Source organism: Mchenga conophoros, linkage group LG7 (genome assembly GCF_057382185.1).
Source record: "Mchenga conophoros isolate Kocher_MC1m ecotype Shallow Benthic linkage group LG7, M_conophoros_male_GT1.1, whole genome shotgun sequence".
In the NCBI taxonomy this organism is placed as follows: Eukaryota; Metazoa; Chordata; class Actinopteri; order Cichliformes; family Cichlidae; genus Mchenga; species Mchenga conophoros.
This window is the reverse complement of record NC_140532.1, coordinates 67,754,305-67,777,567: the sequence shown is the minus strand read 5'-3', so window position 1 is coordinate 67,777,567 and position 23,263 is coordinate 67,754,305. Positions and strand designations below refer to the sequence as shown.

At 46.0% G+C, this 23,263-nt stretch overlaps 2 protein-coding genes across 3 annotated transcripts in view; one reads left to right on the top strand and one right to left on the bottom strand.

Moving 5' to 3' along the window:
* LOC146571682 (integrin alpha-11-like) overlaps positions 1-15,415 on the top strand; it is a 36,182-nt gene extending 20,767 nt beyond the window's left edge. Inside the window, exons 14-30 of one of the 2 annotated variants that reach the window (XM_085280954.1) lie at positions 1,425-1,628; positions 1,726-1,856; positions 2,474-2,646; positions 5,651-5,790; positions 5,877-5,987; positions 8,777-8,862; positions 8,955-9,159; positions 9,237-9,335; positions 9,991-10,067; positions 12,358-12,441; positions 12,545-12,641; positions 12,721-12,834; positions 13,236-13,319; positions 13,410-13,520; positions 13,674-13,769; positions 14,510-14,623; positions 14,754-15,415. In XM_085280954.1, the coding sequence (XP_085137080.1) occupies positions 1,425-1,628; positions 1,726-1,856; positions 2,474-2,646; positions 5,651-5,790; positions 5,877-5,987; positions 8,777-8,862; positions 8,955-9,159; positions 9,237-9,335; positions 9,991-10,067; positions 12,358-12,441; positions 12,545-12,641; positions 12,721-12,834; positions 13,236-13,319; positions 13,410-13,520; positions 13,674-13,769; positions 14,510-14,623; positions 14,754-14,834 (2,007 nt within the window). In that variant the 3' untranslated portion in view covers positions 14,835-15,415. Of the gene's footprint in view, positions 1-1,424; positions 1,629-1,725; positions 1,857-2,473; positions 2,647-5,650; positions 5,791-5,876; positions 5,988-8,776; positions 8,863-8,954; positions 9,160-9,236; positions 9,336-9,990; positions 10,068-12,357; positions 12,442-12,544; positions 12,642-12,720; positions 12,835-13,232; positions 13,320-13,409; positions 13,521-13,673; positions 13,770-14,509; positions 14,624-14,753 lie in introns of both variants that reach the window. The other variant, XM_085280953.1, reaches the window with a different exon arrangement.
* Positions 15,416-16,463: 1,048 nt separating this feature from the next.
* On the bottom strand, positions 16,464-23,092 carry fem1b (fem-1 homolog b). Its single transcript, XM_085280949.1, has 2 exons — positions 22,844-23,092; positions 16,464-20,579 (listed from the first exon to the last, which is right to left on the bottom strand). Exons 1-2 carry the CDS (start codon positions 23,089-23,091, stop codon positions 18,944-18,946), a joined length of 1,884 nt encoding a protein of 627 aa, XP_085137075.1. The 5' UTR covers position 23,092; the 3' UTR covers positions 16,464-18,943.
* Between the last annotated feature and the right edge of the window lie 171 nt (positions 23,093-23,263).

Genomic DNA, 23,263 nt, shown 5'->3' with positions numbered 1-23,263 from the left:
AAACCACGTACTGCTACAAAGGAGCAACCAATTTCTCTGTAACTGTCATTATAGCAGAAGAAGTTGTCACAAGATGATAACCCCACACAAGAGTCATGGACAAATTATGAGACAAAAGGTCCTGTGCACAGATTGGTAAAAGTACCTCAACCCCCACTGACAGCTTTATCTAGTTTTATCTCTTCAGGCTCTCAAAAAAGAAGGCAGGCAGACTTCTTTAGGCTCAAACCTAAAGGTGTCCAGCTGTCTTCTTTTTCAAGCTCTTAAAACTAGCATGACCTGGATGACTGAGAGCCACAGAGGTTCAACTAGTGGTCAGTTTGCTGGTTTTCGTGATTATTTTGAGTTTCTCTCTCCTCCTGATTGGTTTCTGTGTCGTTTTGAATGTTTTTCACTTGTTTTAAAACGGTGAAAAAGAGTTGCAGAATTATCTGTCGCTTTGTGATTGTTTGTGTGACTGACCTTCCATCACCTAATGTGAACTATGTCTGTGAAGGTTCTCAGTCATCCAGGTCATCGTAGTCAAAGGAGCTTGCAAAGAAAAGCGTCTGGACTTCTTTAAGTTACTTGTAGACGTTTCACCTCTCATCCGAGAAGCTTCTTCAGTTCTAAGGTCAAATGGTGGAGAGTCCCAGATATAAACCTAGTGGGAGTGGGACCTCTACATTGGAGAGACCAAACAGCCACTTCACAAGCGCATGGCACAACACAGAAGAGCCACCTCCACAGGACAAGACTCAGCAGTCCATCTGCATCTTAAGGATAAAGGTCACTCTTTCGAGGATGCCAACGTTCACATTTTGGACAGAGAGGACAGATGGTTTGAAAGAGGAGTGAAAGAAGCATCTATGTCCACTGTGAGCGACCATCTTTGAACAGAGACGGGGTTTACGACACCAACTCTCTGCCATCTATAATCCAGTTTTGAGATCCCTTCCCAGACGCCTTAACGCCCACTCACATCCTGGGCCATCTGACCTCAGGAATTCGCATGATAAGGTGGGGCCAGGTTTCACAATGAGCTCACCCGAAACTCTGGCTGATTGGGACCCACACCCAGTTTCACACCTTGGCTCAGGCGATTAGAGGATCATCAGGGGTCCTTTTGTCCCTCTGTGGGGGGAAACTCCCACTAGGTTTATATCTGGGACTCTCCACCATTTGACCTTAGAACTGAAGAAGCTTCTCGGATGAGAGGTGAAACGTCTTCAAGCAACTTAAAGAAGTCCAGACGCTTTTCTTTCCAAGCTCCTTTGGCCAAATGTGAACTATGACTTCAAACAAAGCCTTGTTCATGCCCCATCTGTGTGCTGTTAGGCCTGTTCAGTAATCTGTCCACGACTGGATTGAAATTACTTTTTTAAATGAAACCTTGATTAAAAAAGAACAAAACCTGAACCAAAGAATGTTTTGTTTCTGTCCAGACGTCGTTTGTCCTGCAGGGGGTGCTGGAAGTGTCTGACCACTCCCAAAACTCCCGTCTGGGCTCAGCGTTGGCTCAGGTACCTGACATGAATGGAGACGGGTTCAAAGAGCTTGTTGTGGGAGCACCACTGGAGGATGACCACCAGGGGGCAGTCTACGTCTTCCATGGCAAAGACAAAACCATCCAGCTTCAGTACAGACAGGTAACCAGTCCGGATGCTAAGGGACCTTAGCTGGAAGAGATAATGCAGCATCAGAGAACCCAGAGAGTTTTAATCTTCTCTCGCTTTGCTTCTCCAGCGTCTGTCTGCGGCTGGTTTTTCTGCAGGTCTTCAGTATTTTGGCCAAAGCCTTCATGGCGTCTTGGACATCAATGCAGACGGACTTGTCGACCTCGCAGTGGGAGCGCTGGGAGCTGCTGTCATTGTCTGGTCAGAGCCTCATTCATAAACTGACAGATGATTTGACCCTGTAAGGCTGGAAAAACGAATCAAATCGGCGTTCTTTCTAAAGGCCAGCAGGGGGCGACTCCTCTGAAGTCTGGCTGTAGCAGTTTATGAGAAAATGAGCCTCCAGCTCACTTAAATACTGACCTAAACACTTGTGATGAGTTTAAGCTTTAATGACTGTGTTCAAAGCATCTTCAACACAACATGATGTCTGTTCAGTAAACAAGGGTCAGAAAGCAGGGGATAATTTAGGGCGTGGCTAACTTGTGTTTGACAAGTCACCTCCCAATAGGTGTTTTTTCCTTCTGAAAAACTCAGGCCCTCAGATTGAGCCTGTATGAGGTTGTTGCAGTAACAGCAACCAGACTCACGATGAGTCACCACCACCTATGAGGGATCAATGTGGTCCATAGGAAACTATAGACAGATAGACTCTTCCTATCAGATTGGAGGGCATTGCACTCACTGAGGAGTCTTTGTGAAACCAAACCCTAGTTTAAGTACATCCAGTAAAACCGAGTTATGCGGGACCTGACTCTCCACAGTTTGGAACTCCAATACGCACAAACACTCATAATAAGAATGCTTCATCCCTGCAGGTCACGTGGTGTGGTGCAGATTCAGGCTAAACTAACCTTTGAACCCGAGAAGGTCAACATCTTTAACAAGGACTGCCAGCGAGGAGGGAAGGAGGTCACCTGCATGTCCGTGATCGTCTGTCTGAGTCTGGACTTCAGGACAAAGACCAGGACGAAGACCAGGAAAGATGTTGGTAGGAGTACACAAACATGTCTGCTTATTCACCTGCGTGGGATCTGATCACCACACTGAAAGGTCCTGCCTCAGGTTCAGGCACGTTTTCCTCAGAAATGACATTTAAATCAATCTCAAATGAGCTTTTGAATCAAATCAAAAAACTGGATCCACACATAGAGTTCAAAGATCCAGAAACATTATTATCACTTTGACACCTCTGATTGAAGGAGAGGTCAGAGGTCAAATGTGACATATTTCAAATGCAGTGGTACTTTCTATATGTTGACAACACACAGCACAGTTGTAATGATTATAGTTTCTAAGTTCTGAGGATTTTTGTTAACTTTCCACTGACAAATCATGAAGGCGACCTTGAAGATCTCAGTGGATGGAAATCAAAGTTTAATGGATTGTTGACATGACCCCGCTCTACACCTCGACACCACTAGTTCCCTCACCGGAGGTAACTATGGTGCATCATCTTATCTCTGGAACCTGGCCCAGAGGAGACGCAGCACCCATCTGAGAGGAAAATGTACATCCTAGGACTTGTGCCTAGAGACCTGAGCCTAGCAGCAAAGCTGGACGAGGTCCAGGGGTGAAGGAGAAGATGACTTTGAACGGGAGGTTGGCGTGATTCTGTCTTTAGTGTTTGTTATGAGTTACAAATCGCTTCCTTCTGTTTTTACATCTGGCAGCATTCACACTTTCCTGGAAATGAGGTCGGCCGCTAACAAAAGCCAAATTTGTGTCCGAAGGAAAAAGGTAGCAGCTAATCTGCTGTTGTGATGTCACAGTATGAGATCATCCTGGAATAGCTCATCCAGTCTCTCTCTGAACCGGCCGAGTTTACGTGTCATTCAAAAGAAGAGAAATATGAATTCTTCTTCTTCTGCTAACAGCTGTGCAGTGTTGCAGCTGAGTGGACGCAGCTGTTTTCTGTCTGTGTGGAGGGAAGCTTGTCGTGGTCGCAGAGGCCCACGCTGTTGTCGTGTCTCTGTGTAACCAGCTCCAGATGTTTGGGCCGGCTGCATGGAAACCTCCCTAACATGCTAACGCCAGCCAGCTGTTTAACTGTGTCGCTGCTTCTCTCTCCGTCACCTCAGACCTTCTTCACGTCTCCCTCTCCTCGAGCTCCTTATTGCCCACCCGCCTCCCTAAGCGTCCAGCCTGGATTGGACGTTTAAAGAAACACGAACACGAGCGTGGCTCAACAGATCGAAGATCTGAGCCACAGGCTGAACCTCTGTTTGATTGGACCAAATATCGACCCGTTTTTGTCAGTGTGGACGTGGCGTTTCTGACACCAGCTGAGCAGCAGCTTACCTCGGCTCTCCGTGCTCTCATAAATCAAACTCAGTTGTTAAACAGATGAACACGAGCTCTGCAGTTACACTGTAGGCTGCTGCATCCAGCAACTAATAAGGACGCAGGAAATGCGTCACTTCATTACTGTAGATCAAGCACTAAGAAGTAGTTGCTGTATTTTACGCGTGCGTTGCTATTATGAAAGTTTCTAAAGGCTCTCAGACTGAAGAACAGTTTGGCTGCATGCCGTTTCAGACATTAGCTGCACACGGAGATGAAGAACACACACCGGCAACGTGTTTGTGAAAGCTCACGAAGGTCCAGATAACGGACTGACACCAGCTGCATTGTCAACATATTTATTTATTAGGATCTGCTTTAGTTTAGCCTGAAAGCACGACGAGTCCCGGACATAAAAACAAACATCAGCACAGCACTGAAACTTCAGTAATACAACCACATCCGAGTTCAACCTTCACAGGTATTGTTTTGATGACTTAATGAAGAACCTGAATCAGACCCAGGATCAGGGAGAGGCAGCTACCTGCTAGTTTTCAGGATCCAGATTCTTACTCTGGATGGCATTACCTTGGCCTCCAGTAACGCTGTGAGGAACCTTGGAGTCATGTTTGACCAGGACATGTCCTTCAACGCACATATTAAACAAATATGTAAGACTGCTTTCTTCCATTTGTGCAACATCTCTAAAATTAGAAATATCCTGTCTCAGAGTGACGCTGAAAAACTAGTTCATGCATTTATTACTTCCAGGCTGGACGACTGTAATTCATTATTATCAGGAAGTCCTAAAAACTCCCTGAAAAGCCTTCAGCTGATCCACAATGCTGCAGCAAGAGTCCTGACAGGGACTAGAAAGAGAGAGCAGATTTCTCCTGTTTTGGCTTCCTGTTAAATCCAGAATTCAAAATCCTGCTGCTCACATACAAGGTCTTAAATAATCAGGCCCCATCTTATCTTAATGACCTTGTAGTACCATATCACCCTATTAGAGCACTTCGCTCTCGCTCTGCAGGCCTACTTGTTGTTCCTAGAGTATTTAAAAGTAGAATGGGAGGCAGAGCCTTCAGTTTTCAGGCCCCTCTTCTGTGGAACCAGCTTCCAGTTTGGATTCAGGAGACAGACACTAGCTCTACTTTCAAGATTAGGCTTAAAACTTTCCTTTTTGCTAAAGCATATAGAGTTAGGGCTGGACCAGGTGACCCCCTCTTGTCCCTCCCAATGTGTTTATATTACACAATTTCTTTTATTTTTCATGGTCACTATGTGTTCTCTTCTGCCCCTCCCTAATCTTGAGTTCTCCCTCCCCAGTGTTGCTAAGTGGTGACCATTGATAAGCATCTGACTGTTGTGGTTTTCTCCCTAACACTGTAGGTTCTTTACTTTCATATAAAGTACCTTTGAGGCGACTGCTGAATGAATATTACAGTGTACAGTTCCCTCTTTACAGGAAGCTGTAAAGCTGGTACTTGATTATGTTGTGAAACAATAGTCGGTGGACTTGTTTCTAATTTATTCCAAAACATTTTTGGAAGCATAAGTGGAGCAGTTCGGACTAACGACTACAAAAGATGACATCACTTCCTTTCATATCCTCTGAAGGACCTGTAAAAGTCTGCTTGTATTTACAGTCTCATTGTGCCACATTAAGCCTCTGTTTCAGCTCACATTTTCCTTCTCCTCCTCCTCTTCAGCGGTCTGGTACAGTCTGCTGTTGGATGAGAGGCGTTTCCCTCCCCGGGCAGTGCTGGACGAATCGGATCGACAGCAGCCCCGAAGTTTGTTTCTCCAGACAGGAAGTCAGATATGCAAACGCCTTGGCTTCTCCGTCCAGGTCAGAAACAGCCCGGGCACAATCACGGTCAAATGATTCCCATTATGTGTGAGTCCTTAAACACGAAAATGTAATACGACAAACAGGAGACGACAGATTACGGGCGTCCCATAGTTGTCGTCCTGGAGACAGGATTGCAGAACCCAGACGAGGGGCCGGTGTTGGACCCGGACTGGCAGAGCACCCAAAGAACCGAGGTGAGAGCTTCGAACACGGGTTTGAACTGCCTGATTAGCTTCAGAGCAGAGAAATTTTTTTTGCACAGGACACTTTTTATAAAGTGAAAAAAGGTAAGAAAGAAGTTGTTGTTCAGAGCAGACCAGAGTCAGCTTCTCTGAGATGTATTTTCTGATGGGAAGATGATAATCTGAAAGCTTTGGATTTACTGGTCAATCTTAAACCCGCCCTTGTGGTCACGATCTGGGTAACAGCCTGAAGTATGAGGTCAGCTCCTCTGAGTTTCCTCTGAAAGGTGAAGAGTTCAGACATCCTGACGGAGCTCGAAGTTGGCTCCAACTTTATGTCAAGAAGAGCCAGTTCAGGGACGTTGGGCAACTAATCAGGCTCTTCCCTGGAGGGCGGGGTACACTTAGAATTGCTATATATATATTTATTAGGGGTGCAACGATACACAAAATTCACGGTTCGGTTCGGTTCGATACTTTGGTGTCACGGTTCGATATTTTTCCGATACAAAAAAAATGTTCATGCCTTTTTAATTTGTCATTTATTAAAATTATAAATATATATTTTAACTCAAAAGTACAGTTTTTAAATTTAACCCTAACCCTTGTGCGTGTTTTTTATTTTGACAGCGAATGCGCACCTGCGGACCACTTATGTGCAGCCCTGGTTATTTAGCTCGTCATATTGCAGCCACAGAAATTCTTTTGTCCATGAAACCATAAAGCTGCACTTTCTTTTTGCCTTATAGTCTGATTTGTCATAACTTCTCCGTTTTGTGGTAAGCTTTTCTTTGGCTGTCACTTCTTCACCCTGACCTGTCTTATTTGGCTCAGCAGAACTAAAATATATATCCTGCTGCTTTTACACACTCACTCACATAAGCTCAGCGATTCTCTGCGCGATCAACCTCTCACATGTTTAAGCTGCGGGAGATTTCACTTGTCATGTTTGCATAGTAAGCTAACGATTAATAAGACGATGTCAGAGGAATTGGTGCACAAATTATCATCACTCACAGATCAGTGCTGTCGCTCTCTATACACAGTTCGCACGATTGCAAAGTGAAAGCAAAAAAACAAGCGCAAATTCAAACGCGACTTCAATATGTCACATATTGACAGTGGCTCACCGATGCCAATGACATAATTACCCAGCTACATTTCTGAAAGAATGCAAAAGCATTGACATATATTTTTCCTTCCTACAATAGCCCGACGGGCAGGGAAGAGAGAGATTTTGGTAGCCCGACTGAAAAAAATCGCTAGCCACGGGACGTCGGGCTAGCGATTTTGCAAGCCCTGTATCTGATTGAGGAATCACTCATCTTTGGAAAAGAGAGTTTATTACAGAGAAATGTCTCTTTCCAAAATAAAAGCTATACTATCCGCTTCTTCTGGGCTATATTCTCAGCAGCATAAGGAGAATCATGTGCTAACAGCTGTCTAAATGACTCGGCTAAAGTTAGTAGCATGCTTGTTGTTTTTGTCTTTGCACTAGGATGATGTCGGCGTAAATGTGCAGTCATATTCGTTGTGTTCCCACTAGTGCTTTCAGGTTAATCTCGTTGAAATGACCTTAACGCCACAACACGGCAAATCTCCGTTAACGAGCTACCGCCGATCGCTCCGTGCATGGGGCTAGACGGCCAACACGTTAACGAGCTAACTGCGCTAACACACTAGTTCACACCAATGTAATTGAGCATTGCGTGGCACATCCAACATACTGTTTTACTTTAGTCCATGACTCGCTTACCTTCAGGGTCATACGTCACATGAAAACCAAAATAATTCCAAACGCCAGATCTGAATGAGGGTGGGGGAGGTCCATGTTGCAAGCAGAGCTTAACTTCTGTCTTGCTAGCTTGCCCTGCGCTCTTCCTTCTGACTATGCTGTCTGTGTTGAGCGCTCAGTGGATCTGCGCTCGACAGTGCAGCCTAGGCGGAGTAGTCGAACACAGATCCACTGAGCGCTCAACACAGACAGCATCGTCAGAAGGAAAGTTGATAAAATAAATTACAAATGTTGTATTGTTCGATACATATGCGTACCGAACCGAAAGCACTGTATCGAACGGTTCAATATCGATACGAATATCGTTGCACCCCTAATATATATATATATATATATATATATATATATATATATATATATATATATATATATATATATATATATACACATATGTATATATACACACACACACATACATACGGTAGCTTGCAAAAGTATTCAGCCTTGCAAAAGTATGCGTAATTATTCAATAACTTTATCCCTGACCTGTCTGGTGTCTAAATCCAATCCAGAATCTGTGGCAAGATCTGAAAACTGCTGTTCACAAACGCTGTCCGTCTAATCTGACTGAGCTGGAGCTGTTTTGCAAAGAAGAATGGGCAAAGATTTCAGTCTGTAGATGTGCAAAGCTGGTAGAGACAGACCCTAAAAGACTGGCAGCTGGAACTGCAGCAAAAGCTGGTTCTACAAAGTATTGACTCAGGGGCTGAATAATTACGCACACCCCACTTTGCAGTTATTTATTTGTAAAAAATGTTTGCAATCATGTATGATTTTTGTTCCACTTCTCACGTGTGCACCACTTTGTGTTGGTCTTTCACCTGGAATTCCAATAAAACTGATTCATGTTTGTGGCTGTAATGTGACAAAATGTGGGAAAGTTCAAGGGGGCCGAATACTTTTGTAAGCCTGTCGTCTGTACTGGAAGTATCTCAGAATTCTCCCTTCAGTGTTTATGTCCTGCAACAAATGGATAAATGCGTTAATCATCTTTTTTCCCCTGTAGATTCACTTCTGGAACGGATGTGAGCAGGAAGACACCTGCGTTCCTGACCTCATCCTCCATAGTCACACGGACCTGATGAGTGCTCAGTGAGTAACCCGGTCTCCACTAAACTAATCCCTCACGTCTATCCGTGTAAATTATTAAGAGACTGGTAATTATTTCTTTGCTTCACCTGTAGGCAGTTCTGCAGGTCAAACCGATGGGCTGCCAGCTCCATCTGCAGCCACCAGGGGGCGCCTGAGAGGCAGCCGTTTGTCGTGGAGTCCGAGCGAAGGAGGATGGTGGTGTTCGCCCGACTGGAGAACCAGGGAGAGAACGCATACGGAGCTGCCATCCACATCTCCACCTCCTCCAACCTGATCTTCTCCAGCCTCTTAGTGAAGGTACTCAAACTTTCTTTTCTCATCCTAAAAAGGTCAAAGTGCATGCTGGATTCATGTTATGCCGCCTCTTCCCTCAGGACCAATCAGATATCCAGATTGAGTGCTCCTCTGAGGACAGACTGGCAACCCAGAGGATCTGCAACATCAGCGTGCCATTCATGAAGTCGCTGTCTCAGGTAGGGCAGAGCTATTTTCATTCAAATTATGATTTTGGGATGAAAAAAGGATCGACCACCTGCAGTTTCCTCATTGGTTATTATTGTTGCCCTGATACAACAGCCCTTTGTTTAGGGTGATGGAGCTTCTTCTTCCTCCTAAATATGTGGACAGGTTTGAACATCACAGATAAACAGGTTATTAGCTCATCATACCGCTGTTATACAGCCAGACTAATAACAGTGATTAAACTGGGCAGAAATATGCTGCCAATGATAGCTGCTGACTAAAATCCTTCATTACCTTAACGAGTGTCCCTGTAAACATGACCGTGATCCCCACCCCTCACTGTGAGGCCCCTCAGGGCTGCTGTGTGAATAAGACTGTGCTGGAGATTATTTCCAGCTTCCTGTTAAAAAGGCTCCGGCTGCTGGTTGGGGGGAGAACACAGCCGGAGGGAAAACGGGTTCAGCCGCAGACGACGACAGGCTGCAGTGGAAAATAAAATAAATAAAAAACAGAAAACAAAGAAGCTTCACACGATGATGTGATGGAGCAGACATTTAACGTTCTGACTAAAATGTTCTAATTAAGGATGTTAGGCCAGGAGAAGGAGACGATTAAATGCTTTTGATCCTGAGAGGATGAATTTGCACCTGCTTCTTTCCTGTCCAGGTAACTTTCAATGTGGAGTTTGAGTTCAGCCGCTACATCTTCCTGGATTACGTACATGTGGTCATGGTAACTACCAGGTAAGACAACTGAACATGTGTAACGTGATGTCACAGAAGTAAATCACGATTATTATTTTCTGTCCTCTGACGAGATTTTATACAACAATATTAAGGAGAACAAAAACTCCATCCTGTGATTCACAGGGTAGGATCGGGGCGATCGGGGTAGGATCGGGGTAGGATCGGGGCGATCGGGGTAGGATCGGGGCGATCGGGGTAGGATCAGGGCGATCGGGGTGATTGGGGCGATCGGGGTAGGATGAGCTGTTTGACCTCAGAAAGGTAAACTTAGTGGTACCGCTGTGTTCTGGGACCTCCTTGTGTCATGAGTCGCTGTGCGGCAGGAAGGAGTTGGACCCAAAATGCAGGCACTCAGGCACGAGGTTTAAACACGAAGAACTCGGCTTTATTTGCTGGCAGGAAAAAGTCATACAAAAGTAAACTAAACCCACAGAGAGACACAGGGAGATCCACACAGCATGAGGGACGACGCGACACTGACTCAGAGAAACACAGGGTTTAAATACACTGGGAAGTAACGAGGGGAATGAGACATAGAAGGAGGGCACAGCTGGGAGAAATCAGGACTGACGAGACAAGCAAAGCAGGACACATTCACATAAGACACGGACCTTCAAAGTAAAACAGGAAGTATGACACAGAGACGCAAACTTAACACAGTGGAGACAGCAACTAAGAAACACAGAGACATAAACCATAATGCAGAGGACTCTAAGAACCGAGAGACACAGAGGGAAACTCAAACATGCAGACAGAACAGAGGGGACACAGAGACACATGAAGGGCAGGGGATCGAAACTAGAAACCATAGAATAACTCACACAAGTACGATAATACAAACATCACAAAGAACTAAACATGCTGGGTCAGGAGACCCAGGACCCTGACACCTTGACGTCCGTTGGGGAGAACATCATGAAGAATAGATATGAAATGAGACAGCTGGAGTGGAGGTGGGTTGCAGAGAGGCTGACAGCAGCAGCAGGTGAAAGCAGCCTAAAATATGATTATCAGGGTCCTGAGTAGGAATGTGCGAACCAAATGAGAAGCATGTGGAACACTGGGAATCACTGGAAAGCTGCAGGGAAGCAGTTGCTGACGGAATCAGCTCATCGGGAACAGGTGAGATGAAGAGTGTACATCTGAACCTGACGAGGACGGGCAGACACAGAAAACTGACAACCTAAATATAGCAGGAGAAATGTTTGAGCAGTATATTTTTAACTGACTTGTTATTGTAATGAGTCTTTATCGTATTTATTGTAACATTTATTATATGATATTTTATATAATATTTTATTATATTAATACTATTCTGATTAGGTCGTATTTTAACCGTAGCACAGAGATGTAAGTAACTAGCTAGTTCTTCGTGGTCAATGACAAATAATTATTTAATCCCTGATCCAGTTTCATAAAACATCAGCTGGGAATCTGTGCCGTGTTTATTAAAGAGGAAAGAATGAGGTTATGTGAGTTTTCTGTCCTGACTGCTGCAGGATTAGATTAAAAGTTATGGATGGATTTGCATGAAAGTGTTCCCAGAGGTAGTGAAGTGATTAACTTTTGGAGTCGATTAACATCTGGATCTGGATCCAGGAATTTCCAGAAGGATCATTTATGGCTGCGAGACAGGAGAACATTAGAAACTTCGACAGGAGACCAGGTGAATTCCTACCTGAGCGTGTGTGATGGTGTTTTGGTGATTACTCACAGATGAATCCAGATCCAAGGACTCAGGTATCACTGTTCAGCTTCATGAAGCAGAAGAAACAACCAGAAAACAGATGATATGATTTAAAGACGGAAACAGTAAAAAAGACGATAAAAACTTGATTTTAAGAAACCCAGTCCATACAGGTTTGGTTTCTAAATGTTTTGTTTAAAGGAGGAAAGAGGAAGTTTGCTCCAAATAAAAGAATCGCTTCCTGTGGGAGGTTTGACTGTGATGGCGAAGGCTCGATGATTGGTGCGACCAAAGAAACACCTGGATGCATCTGATTGGTCAGATGGAGCCAGATGTATGTCATAATTTATGGACACGTGGTGGGACGAGCGCGATTCTCTCCTGCTCATCTTGGACAAAGTTTAAACCTTTCATTTATTTTGGTGGTAACACAGCCTGGAGTGTTTGGTTGAGTATTTGTAAGTAAATATAAATAAAATACTTTGAATTATTTGTAATCACAGATTAATTATGCCCTTCGCCGTGGGCTGTATTGTAAAGTGTTACGTTGAACTTTCAAGCTTTCGTCCTTTTAAGCGTGCTTATCTGTGTGTTACTCAGTGAGGGGGACGAGGGTTACCCGGACGACAACACCAATGACATCTTTCTCCCCCTGAAATACCAAACCGAGCTCCTCTTCACCAGGTGGCTGAAGCTTTTGAGCTTTTTGTGATTTGAAAGTTTAAAAAGTTGCATCTGCGCATTCAGAAGAGTTCACGTGTGTCTGCTTTCTTCCTTCTCTGGACAGAGACCCTCCTCGTTTTGTAATCAGAGCTGACTCCTCCTCCTCTTCGTCCTGGGACCAATCAGACAGCAGCTCTCACACCTTCAACCTCTCCTATTACGTGAGTGAAACAAACTGTGTGCATGTTTGCAGATGTTTGCTCATAAAGACGTTCTGATGCGGTTCTCCCGTGTGTGCAGATCCAGAACCTGGGCCTGTTCTCGGTGCAGGGCGTCCTGTTCGGGGCTGATGTCTGGGCTGTGACCATGAGAGGAAACCAGCTGCTGAACATTACGGACGTCAGCATCGAACAGGTGACGCTGGAAATCTTTGTGCTGTGGTTATCTCTGTTCACCGACGCTGCAGGAACAGATGGCTCGCTTGAATGAGCCTTCCCTGTACTTTCAGGTTTTACCCTTAATGAAGGATTAAATCGATTTAAAATGAAACTCCCGCCTTTGTTGCTGCAAAGCCCTCAGCTTTCACTGTACAGGCATCACTTATTCACTAAACTGTGAGGAGCGTGAGTGACAGCAGCGCCACCTGCCTGTCACATATCTACTGCAAACGGAGGGTTTCTCTTTTTCTGTCCTGTCGCCGTGTTTCTGACTTACTGTGCTCAGCTGCTTTTTTAATGTTTTGGCCCAGATTGGCGAAGCAGCAATCAAAGCTAGAGGTTACCATTATAACGGAGTCCTCCTCTTCCTCCCAGCAGGCAGCGGGATCCCGCTGCACGCTGCCTCACGTTAGAATGAGCAGTCCTGTCACACCTGAGGATCTGACTCACCTGTCACAGCTGGTAAGGCTGAAGGAGCCTGTTAGAGTCAGGATAACAGTGGAGTTAAACAACAGTGTTTCCCAGAGTGTGTGTGTGTGTGTGTGTGCGCAGAACCACAGTAACAGCGCGAACATGGAGGTCCGGTGCCAACTGAACCTCCCGCCCTCCCGAGAGGTGAAGGTGACGCTCACAGGAAGCCTTCAGCTCGCTGCTCTGCTCGCCGTGAGTTCCTCCCATCTGTCGTTTTCATAAAGCTCAGGAAACAGGAAGTCCATCAAATTCCCGACTAACCAGAAACAGGCTCAGTTTAGTGAAACTCAGATTAGCCGCAGGAGAAAGCACAGGTGGCGCTCACTACCTGTTTAACTCTTTCAGGTGAAGTTCAGGTCTCTGGAGCTGCTGACCGCCGCCTCCATCCAGCTGGAAGTGTCTAGTCCCATTTTCCTCCAGGAGGACCGACCTGTCAGACAGGTGAGCCCATCAGCATCGCTCTCCCATTGGAGGACAGAGGTCACTCTGGGATAAACAGGTTTAACCTCCCAACTCTTTGTGACTGAACCCAGTGGCCTTCTATCAGCTGACCACAACGTTCACGCCAACGTTTTAAATCACCTGATCATCAGCGCCTCACACACACAGAGCGGTGCTGCCACCTGCTGTCAGGAACTATTACACCCTTTTGCTTTACATTAAAAACACATTGAGCCACATGGAGTACGGAGGACCAAAGGTGCCAAAATGCAACGAATAAAATATAAAAAGAAACTAGTCCTTAATTATGTCGGAATCTAAATGAAGATAAAACCTTATTTCTGATATTATTTCCTTTTAATTGGTTCCTCTATTTACATCCTGTGTAATTTCTCCAATAATGTACGTCTCTTTAATTTTCTATTTCTGCATATTTTTTCAAATGTATTTTCTTTATTGTATCTTGTTTCATTTTTGCATTTCTTCAAACATTTCTTTGTTACACATGAAGCAACGATCGTGTCTCTGAGTTTACATTTAAAAATGGTGGAAAAGGGAAGAAAACCTCAGAAACACCTGAACTCATCATTTTCAGTCAACATTATTTAAGTTTGACTCCATATTTCTATGTTAAATTATACTCCGTGTTTGAGGACTTCATTAGACCGCCTGACATAAAAACAGAAATCTGTCAAACACTGGTTTCACACACACTCAGGTGGTTTGTGCTGTAACTGCAGATCATTCTGGACCTGAGGAAGGAGGAGGATCACTCCATCCCCATCTGGATCATAGTGGGAAGCTCACTGGGAGGTTTGCTGCTGCTGGCCTTACTGGTCCTCGCTCTGTGGAAGGTAAAAACACACACGGAGCCTCGAACATCATCAGAGTACTCCTCTGTTCTGAGCTCTGCTCTACAGTGGACGTCTGGATCAAACGGCTCTACTGTCCGTCACAAACCGTAAATCCTTGTTTTCTCTTCAGCTCGGCTTCTTTAACAGACGGAGAAGAAAGGAGGAAGAGGAGCAGCCTGTGGCCAATGGGAAGACGGCACAGGAGCTATAACGTGGCTGACATCACCGCCGCATCATTCCTCGCCGGCCTGCAAAGTCTTAAATTAATGTTCCCGATGAAATTTAACCTTAAAGACACTGAGAAAATCTGACGACCTCACATGGGTCACCTGAACGCATCACGTGCCTCCACCCGTCACTCAGGGACTGCGACCCTCACCTTAAACCCGCCTCTTCGTCCACGCGATGTGCGATTGAAGCTACCCACAGACTGTATATAAAAGACGGAGTCAGCATTAGAAACATCGAAGGGTTAGGATTCTTCAGCGTCGCCGACGTCTGCCTTTCATGTGAGAACTTCACAGGTGTGACGGAGGCCTCGTGACAACGGAGAGCGATGGAGTAAATATTTAAACGGAGGCTGACGGGGCAGAAAGAAAACTACCTAACATTCGTCTGATTTCATCTTCTTAAATTGTAAATATATCCTATTAATGCTTATATATTGTAGCTGATGCACTTTTGTTTAAAAGTCAAACTTGAACTTGTGTAAATATTCACATGTATGACGAATGAGGGCCGAGGCGTCACCGTCGAAGCGGTTTCCGCTCTGCCTGTTAATGTCAGAATAAAGACGAGAAATATAAAAGTCGTGTCCGTCTGTTCGCTCACGTTTACCTTCTTTGTCTGAAATTTGGACTCTTTAATAACCTGAAATGTTGAGATCATTCAAAATTTTCTTTAAATTTTCTGGATAAATCTCAAAAGTTTGAGTAAATATTTTAAAAGTTTGAATCAGAGATCCTGAAATTTCAAGTTCCTCCCGAGTCTGTTTGTTGTACCCATCCATCCGTGTTCTTGTCACTTTGAGATAAATTGAAATTCTAAATTCAGAATCTCAAATTTCGACTTATTTAGACGAAAATTGAAATTTTGAGACGCCCAACTCAAACTTTGAAAAGTAACAGCCTTTACAGGGACGTGTAACTTGACCAGACACATTTATGGCAGTTATTATTATTATTTTTTAATCAAGCTCAGTTTTTCAGATCTGACCAATCAGATCACTGCATTTTCTTACTCGTAGCTCAAACGCACACCGCTACTGAATATAAAACTAGTAAAACAGTCACGTGTGACGCCCGACACACCGCTGGCTGCCGCTCCAGGTCGGTCTGCATCCTCAGGTGTGGTCCCGCCTCTCAGTGCTTGACTGAGTCCTGAAACACGGACCAAAGCTTCGACTCCAGGATCAGTTTTTTATATGTTTTCACAAAACACACCCACACATCTGGAGGTTCTGATCCTTGAAATTTGGGATTGTGTCACGTTCTCCCGCACGTCGATGTGCAATGAAGTTCCGACTTAAACATTTGGAAATCTTATAAAGAAGCAGCTTGAAAGTTTGAAACACCCGACGTTTGAATGATTGCAGAATCGTTTCCAATAACTTTTTTCAGAAATTTACCTTACTCGTGGTTTGCATTTTCCCGCCCAGTGGCAGAAATAAGGCGGCCATCGCAGACACAAGGCTCCTCCTCAGACAGGCTGAAGAGCTCGGCGTTCAGCCGCTCTTCCTCCTCACGTTGAGGTGGTTGCTGGGAACCCCGCAGTCCTGAACCTGGACACTTTACTCATCTGAATTTTGGCAGTTTCAATTTCAAAGACGGAAAAGAAATCAACAACAGGACACAGCAGCTGAGCTCAGACAGAAGACTTTAATTTAACAGCATTCACCCCGCAGGAAGTACCCATCAGCTGACATCTCTTACGTTTTCCTGGCACACTGAGCATCTTTGGCTTCATCTCAGCCACAGAAACCTGCTTTTAATGAAAAAAAGGTCCCACCAGGACACAAACACTCCTGCAATGATAGTTGTAAGAAATTAAAAATGAATTAAACAGAACGAGCTCTGTGGATGGCACAGACTAATGCCCTGTGAGCACATGGGTAATAAAAGCTGGAGTTTTATTAGGAGAGCAAACGCTCTCCAACACCTGATTACAGGACGCCAAACGGTGGCCCAAGAAGAGCCTCGAGAAAGTTTCCACCATGATCGGCTTGTTAAACCTGATGTTTAACGGTCAATTGAGGTGCGAGCGCTCCCAAACAGAGTAAAACAACCCGAACGCTTGGCCGTCCTCCCAAGTGTTATAATAAAGTCTGATGTTAAACACAGGAGGAAACATCAGCAGGAAACTTTTCTAAATCTCACACCATTCCCACCTCAGGTCTACATTTGAACATCATATTATTGCAATAAACATGAGAGCAGGTGAGATTTGGCACCTGTGTGGAAAATAAGAGCGGGCCTCTGCTGGAGCATCCACAGCTTTGCTCTCAAACGTCTCATCCTCACTTTGGACCAAACAGGCCGGGCCTTAGCGAGCATCTAAAGCTCAACGACCTGAGCACAAATGTTCACGAACGTGACGTTTGGGTTAAAGGTGTTTATAAAGTGACAGGCAGCTTCAGTAGGGGAGGGATGTGAGAAGAGTCGGACCTGCTCCCAGATAAATAAAACGCCGCGGCGTCGATATTCAACATCCGGCAGGAATGCAAAAAACGCCCGCAGAGCATCGATCAAAACCTTCATCCTCTAACGTCCCTCCTGGAGGATCCTGCTCCAGATCTGGAAAATTAATCCGCCGACTCCAGTCTCACACCGCTAAACGCTAGCACCGAGTAAGATTACCATTTATTTCTCAACCACTCACTTTAACGACGCTCATATTAAAACTTAAAGCCAGAAACGGCCCATCAGACTGGATGCGAGTCGGGATTATCCGGACGTTTTACTTAAAGGCACTGCTGATCCCGGTGAGGTGACGCCTACGATGCAGAAATCTGAAACCTGCACTCAAAACTGATTTCTTTTCCTTGTTTGGTTTCAGATCCAGTTTTAAAATCTTTGATTCTTGCAGCGGGGCGTTCACCAACACGAGAGGCTTTCAACAAACGCCAAAACATTACAGTAAATTCCACGGGCGGTTCTGCAGATCCCCAACGCCTCGGTCAATTTTCAAGTCTGCGAGTGCGCAAGGGTGACGCAGATATGGTCATTAACGCCCAGGCGACGCCGCACCAGCTCCCCACGTGTCAGTCGGAAGGCCGCCGGCAGTCGAGTCCCCCGCCCCCGAAACGCTCGCAGCTTCCCAAGAGTCAGCGTGGAGAAACATCCATCACGGCGAGCTTGAGATGTGCTCGTTATCTAAACCGTAAGAGACCGACTGACGAGCCTTTTGTTGGCTCACTTTTCACATCCTGGTGTCAAAAGTTAGAATAAAATAAAACTTTGTCACGTTATGGCATCAAAGTGTAACTCCTGCTGATTTCTACAACAGCAGGAGAGACGTCGGTTTGAACACTTCAACTGAATCTGGGCTTCAAGACTCAGTTCGACCCTCGGCGGAGGCTTTTTGGCACGTACTTATCCATTAACTAAAAAAAAAACTAACTTTATCGGGACATAAAATCTGCATTCAGACAAATCTGATGAAACTCCGTGTAAAGGTCGTCTGTTTTCTTTCTAACACTAAACTTTGACATTTTTTATGCTGTTTCTTTTTAGAATTTCTCAGACAGTGAGAGGAAGTCAAAGCAGCTCATTTGCAGTTATTTTATCAGAAATCTCATTAAAAAAAACAACAAAAACAAAACCCGACACAGCTGATGAGAAAAAGGCTGAACGCTGCCCAAATAAATACCCACAACTATAAATAAAAGGGCGTGGAAGGATTCAGAGCAGGAGTGTCCGCACAGTTTCTTTAGAGCCAGAAGAAAAAGTTGAACTCAAACGTGATGAAGCAGACGTCTGAATTCAGCCTCGACCCGCCACAGTCAGGAACAACCCCAATAAAAACTTCTCTCCAATTAAAAAATAATCCTCTGCGCGACGGCTGATTGGTGGTTGAGCTCGGTCGTCCGGCGGCGTCTCTTCAGGCACTCGTTCCTTCGGTCCGATCATTTCTTCTTACACAATCACGGCGACGTGGCGGCAGCTTCCTGGCAGAGAGGTAAGGCAAAACAGGAAGCTGCCTGGTGCTGCCGAAAAGAAAAAAAAGATTTTTTTTATATAAAAATGCTCAAAAAACGATCTGAGCTGCCAACCTCAGCACCGTGTGAACTGTTAGAAAAACGTTTTTAAAAATCGTCCGGCGTCAGTGGAACTCCACGAACTCTTCGAGCGTTTTGGGGATCTGGTTGCGATACGTGATCTGGTGCTGCCGGACGGCGCGCGCCGCCAGGCACTTGAGGCTCATCTTCATCTGCGTCTTCAGCAGGATCTCGGACACGCCCGTCGTGCTCTTGTCCAGCGGCGTCTTGTTCTGCTTGTTGGTCATATCCGTGTGCGCGCCGGCCTCCACTAGGTTGATGATGATGGCGTGCAGCGTGAGGAAGTCGCTGATGGGCCGGTTGTACTGGACGATGACGTGCAGCGGCGTGTTGCCCTCGTTGTCGATGGCATTGACCTGCGCGCCGCAGTCGATCAGCAGCTTGGTGACCTGCGCGTTGGGGAAGCTGCACACATCGTTGGTGTGGAAGTCATCCACCGGCGTGGTGGAGCTGATGGCGAGGTGGAGCAGCGAGGCGCCCTCGCGTGACCGCGGATCTAGCTGGATCAGGTCGTAGATGTGCTTGTTGATGGCGGCGCGCTGCGCGTCGCTGCAGGTGGTTTTAGTGGAGATGCACGCCAGGTACAGGAAGGTGAAGACGTTGGACTCGTAACTCTCCATGGCCTGTGGCAGCTCGGATTCAGCGGCGGCCTCCACGCGAACCATGCTGCGCTGAATCTCCAGAACGCTGCAACTCAGCACCTGCTCGACAGCGGCGGCTGACACGTGCTCCTTCAGGTGGACCATCTGCGAGAACACCTGGGCAAAGCGCAGCAGGTCCTTGTGGGTGTTGCGGTTTCCTTTCTGCCGCAGGCGGAGGGCGTGCAGCCACAGCTTGATGCACTGTTCAAACTCCATGTTGTCAGCGTAGACGGCGCCACGGTAGATTATCGGATGCGACACGTCGATATTGTCCGAGCCCAGGATCCGCTCTCGGATCATCAGTCCCTCCATGTGCAGGGCGTCGCGGTCCACCCTGATGGCCTCCAGGTCCTGCAGCGTTTGACACTCGCGGCGCCCTCCGTAAGCCTCGACGGCTGGGAACAGTTCCTTGGTGATGTTGTTGTCTGGATCGCGGTAGCGCTCCATCATGGCCGCGTGGAGGTAGTGGTACGTCCTCTGTATGTCGTAGTTCTCCCTGTCGTTGGCGAACGAGGCGCCCAGCAGCTCCAGGGCCTCGATGCGGCTGTGAGGGTCGCAGTCGGCGTGCGCCAGCAGCAGCTCCACCACGTCAGCCTTGCAGCTCTCCGCCGCCACTTTCAGCGGCGTCATGCCGTGCCCGTTCACCACCATGGATGCCTGGCATTGCATCAGCTCTTTGACAATGTCCAGATGTCCTGCCTCAGCTGCAAAGTGCAGCGCGGTGGCCCCGCAGTGGGCCTTGGCGTTGGGGTCCGCCCCCTTCTCCAACAGGAACCTCACCACCTCCGTGTGGCCTTTGTAGGCGGCAATCATCAGACAGGTGTTGTTGAACTTGTTGGTGATGCTGATGTCGGCGTTGTGCTCCACCAGGTAGCGAACGATGTCCAGACGCCCGTCGAAGCAGGCGGCTCGCAGGGGGGTGGAGTTTGTGATGGTGGTGTGGTTGACGTTGGCGTGGTGACTCACCAGAAGACGCACCACCTCGAAGTGTCCTGCGCCGGCTGCACACCACAGCGCCGTGGCACCGTCGATGACGTAGCTGCAGGCCAGAGACAACAAACGTTAACGTGTCATCATCCTCCGGTTAAATGGTCACGATTCAAACAACAACGACAGTAACGACTACAAGAACAATAAAAACAGATTCAACTGTTGGTTGAATTGTAATTTTCAGGAGTTCTGTCCTTCACCCATTCAGTGTTTTCTAAATGAAAGCCGTTTACGTAGAGCAGGTGTCAGTTTACCAAAACTCATGAAAACAGAACAATCTCAGTAAAATTCAAGCTCTCTTTTGTCTGGTTATGAATCAAGCGCGCCCTCTTCCTTTACTGCAGAGAGCACACAGTGGGACTGACTGTGACGTTGATGACTGAGGACCAGAGGACACAGACATGCTTTGAATACATCTGTCGACCTCCACGAGATGTTTGAACCATCAGAGATAAAACGCCGCGGTCTTTGTGCCGTTCCACGGAGACTCTGAACCGTCACGTTTGGATAGCGGCAGCAGACCTGCAGCATGTCGACCCCTCAGGCTGCTCATCTGTTTCCTGACAAACTGCTCATTAAACGAGGAATAATTTAAAAAGCAAACACCTTCTGCTGAGGTAAAGAGCCGCTGAATGAAGCTTTTGGTTTCAATGCTTTTAAAATGAAACAGAAACCTGGTCTTTCCCCGTGATCCGGATTCTCTTATCACTTCAAAGGTGCTCTGATTATCTAACCGAGCCTTCAGCCTCATCACGTAAAGCACTGAAGAACATTTAACAGCACGTTTACAGGCAGACCTCGCTGCAGTGAAACAGATCGCTTATATAACGGTAAACATACAGTACCTCATTTTTTTAGAGTATTTGATAGAAACCAGATTATAGTATTCATATATATCCTCTTGATGTGTTCGCATCACCCCTCCCTGACCTGCACTCAATCTACAGCAGGCGGTGCTGGACCAAGGCCAGGAAGATGGTGAAGGACCTCAGCCATCCCAACAACAGACTGTTCTCTCTGTTGAGGTCAGGAAAGCGATTCCGCTCCCTGAAGACCAACACAGAGAGACTGAGGAGGAGCTTCTTCCCGCAGGCGATACGGTCTCTCAATCACACCACCACACAGTACTGACCCACACATATGGTTCTTACACACACACTGGACTTTCTGGACTTTGGTTTTGCACAACACTGGTCACTATATTCTTCATTTCCGGTTAATACTTGTACAGCTGCTGTTATTGTGTATATATTTATTTATATTTCTTCATACATTCTTATATAGTTCTATATTGTGTATTTTGTTGTACAGTTATTTTATTTTCAACTTTAATTTATATATTTATCTTTATCTTATTCTTCCCAGTTAAATTTACCCTTCATTCTAATTTGTGTTGTACAGTTATTTCATTTTTAACATTAATTTATATTTTATTCCTTCCTAGTTAAATTTACCCTTTTTAATTTTTCATATTTATTTCCTATCTTATTCATAGCCTTTTCCTTTTTTGTTTTCTTTAGGTCACGAGCAGTTGTCCAAGCATTTCACTGCATATCGTACTGTGTATGACTGTGTACGTGACAAATAAAATTTGAATTTGAATCAACTTAGAATTAATCCATTAAAATATACGGTATATATGGTTCGCAGCGTGTGGAAGTGGAATACAGTGGCCGAGATGGAAATCGTCTTTTCACCTGATCACATTTTATGTATGTGATCAGAGACGCCCGCACAGAGTACGACTTATCCCCAAACACCACAAACCGCTGTCAGACCATACTATGACTTTCACACATGTACGCCTTCATCATCCCGCTCTCCTCCTCCTCCAACAACGACAGATCCATTTCAAACAGTTTCACTAATGCAGACTAACAGCAGCTAACGGCTGTAAAATGTAATAATTGTCCTTTTTAAACATCCTCTAAAACTGTTTCCAACAAAAATGTCTTATTAGTTCTCCATCATCATGTCAGACTTTTTCCATTTTTAACCTCTGACCCTTTTTTCACAAATGCACCAGTTTTGTTTCTGTTAACTTCTGTTAAGTTTATTCATTTCCCAAGATTAGTTTGATTGACACTTATTTAGGGCACTATATGAAAGCTGCTGTGGACATAAGCTGGTGCAGCAGGTTAGCAGGTGAGGACCAGTCAAACTACATCAGACGAATTTCTGTAAACTCGGTTTTTCTTTTAACAAACACTTTGAGTTTTGCGTGACCTCTGTCCTGCCTGACTTCATGAAACTGGTGATATCTGAGTAATAAACCTGGCTGTGGAGCGCAGGTAGCCTCGGGTGAGCTCGTACCCGTCAAACCGAACCGTGCCGGTCTGCTCGGTGTCCACCTTGTAGTGGTCCAGGAGGAGCCGGACCACCTTGTCGTGGCCGTTCCGCGCCGCGATGATCAGCGGGGTGGACCTCTGGCCGCTCAGGTGGGTCACGTAGCTCAGCAGGAACTGCGTCTCCGCCTCGGAGTGGTTCAGCAGCAGCGCGGCCAGGGTCAGGACTCGGCCCTCGCTGGCAGCCTTGTACACATACCCGGCCAGAGACTCCATGAGAGCCCGAGAGGAAGCCAGGAGCTCCGCGTTCTTCCAAACTGACAGCGTCCACTCCCCCGGAGCGATCCGCCTCCCATTAAAGAGTCCACACCGGCCCCGGGGGTGACATGAAACGGCTCTGTCCTACCTACAGCCCCGGAGGAAACGTTCAGAGGTCCCGGCTGGTTTG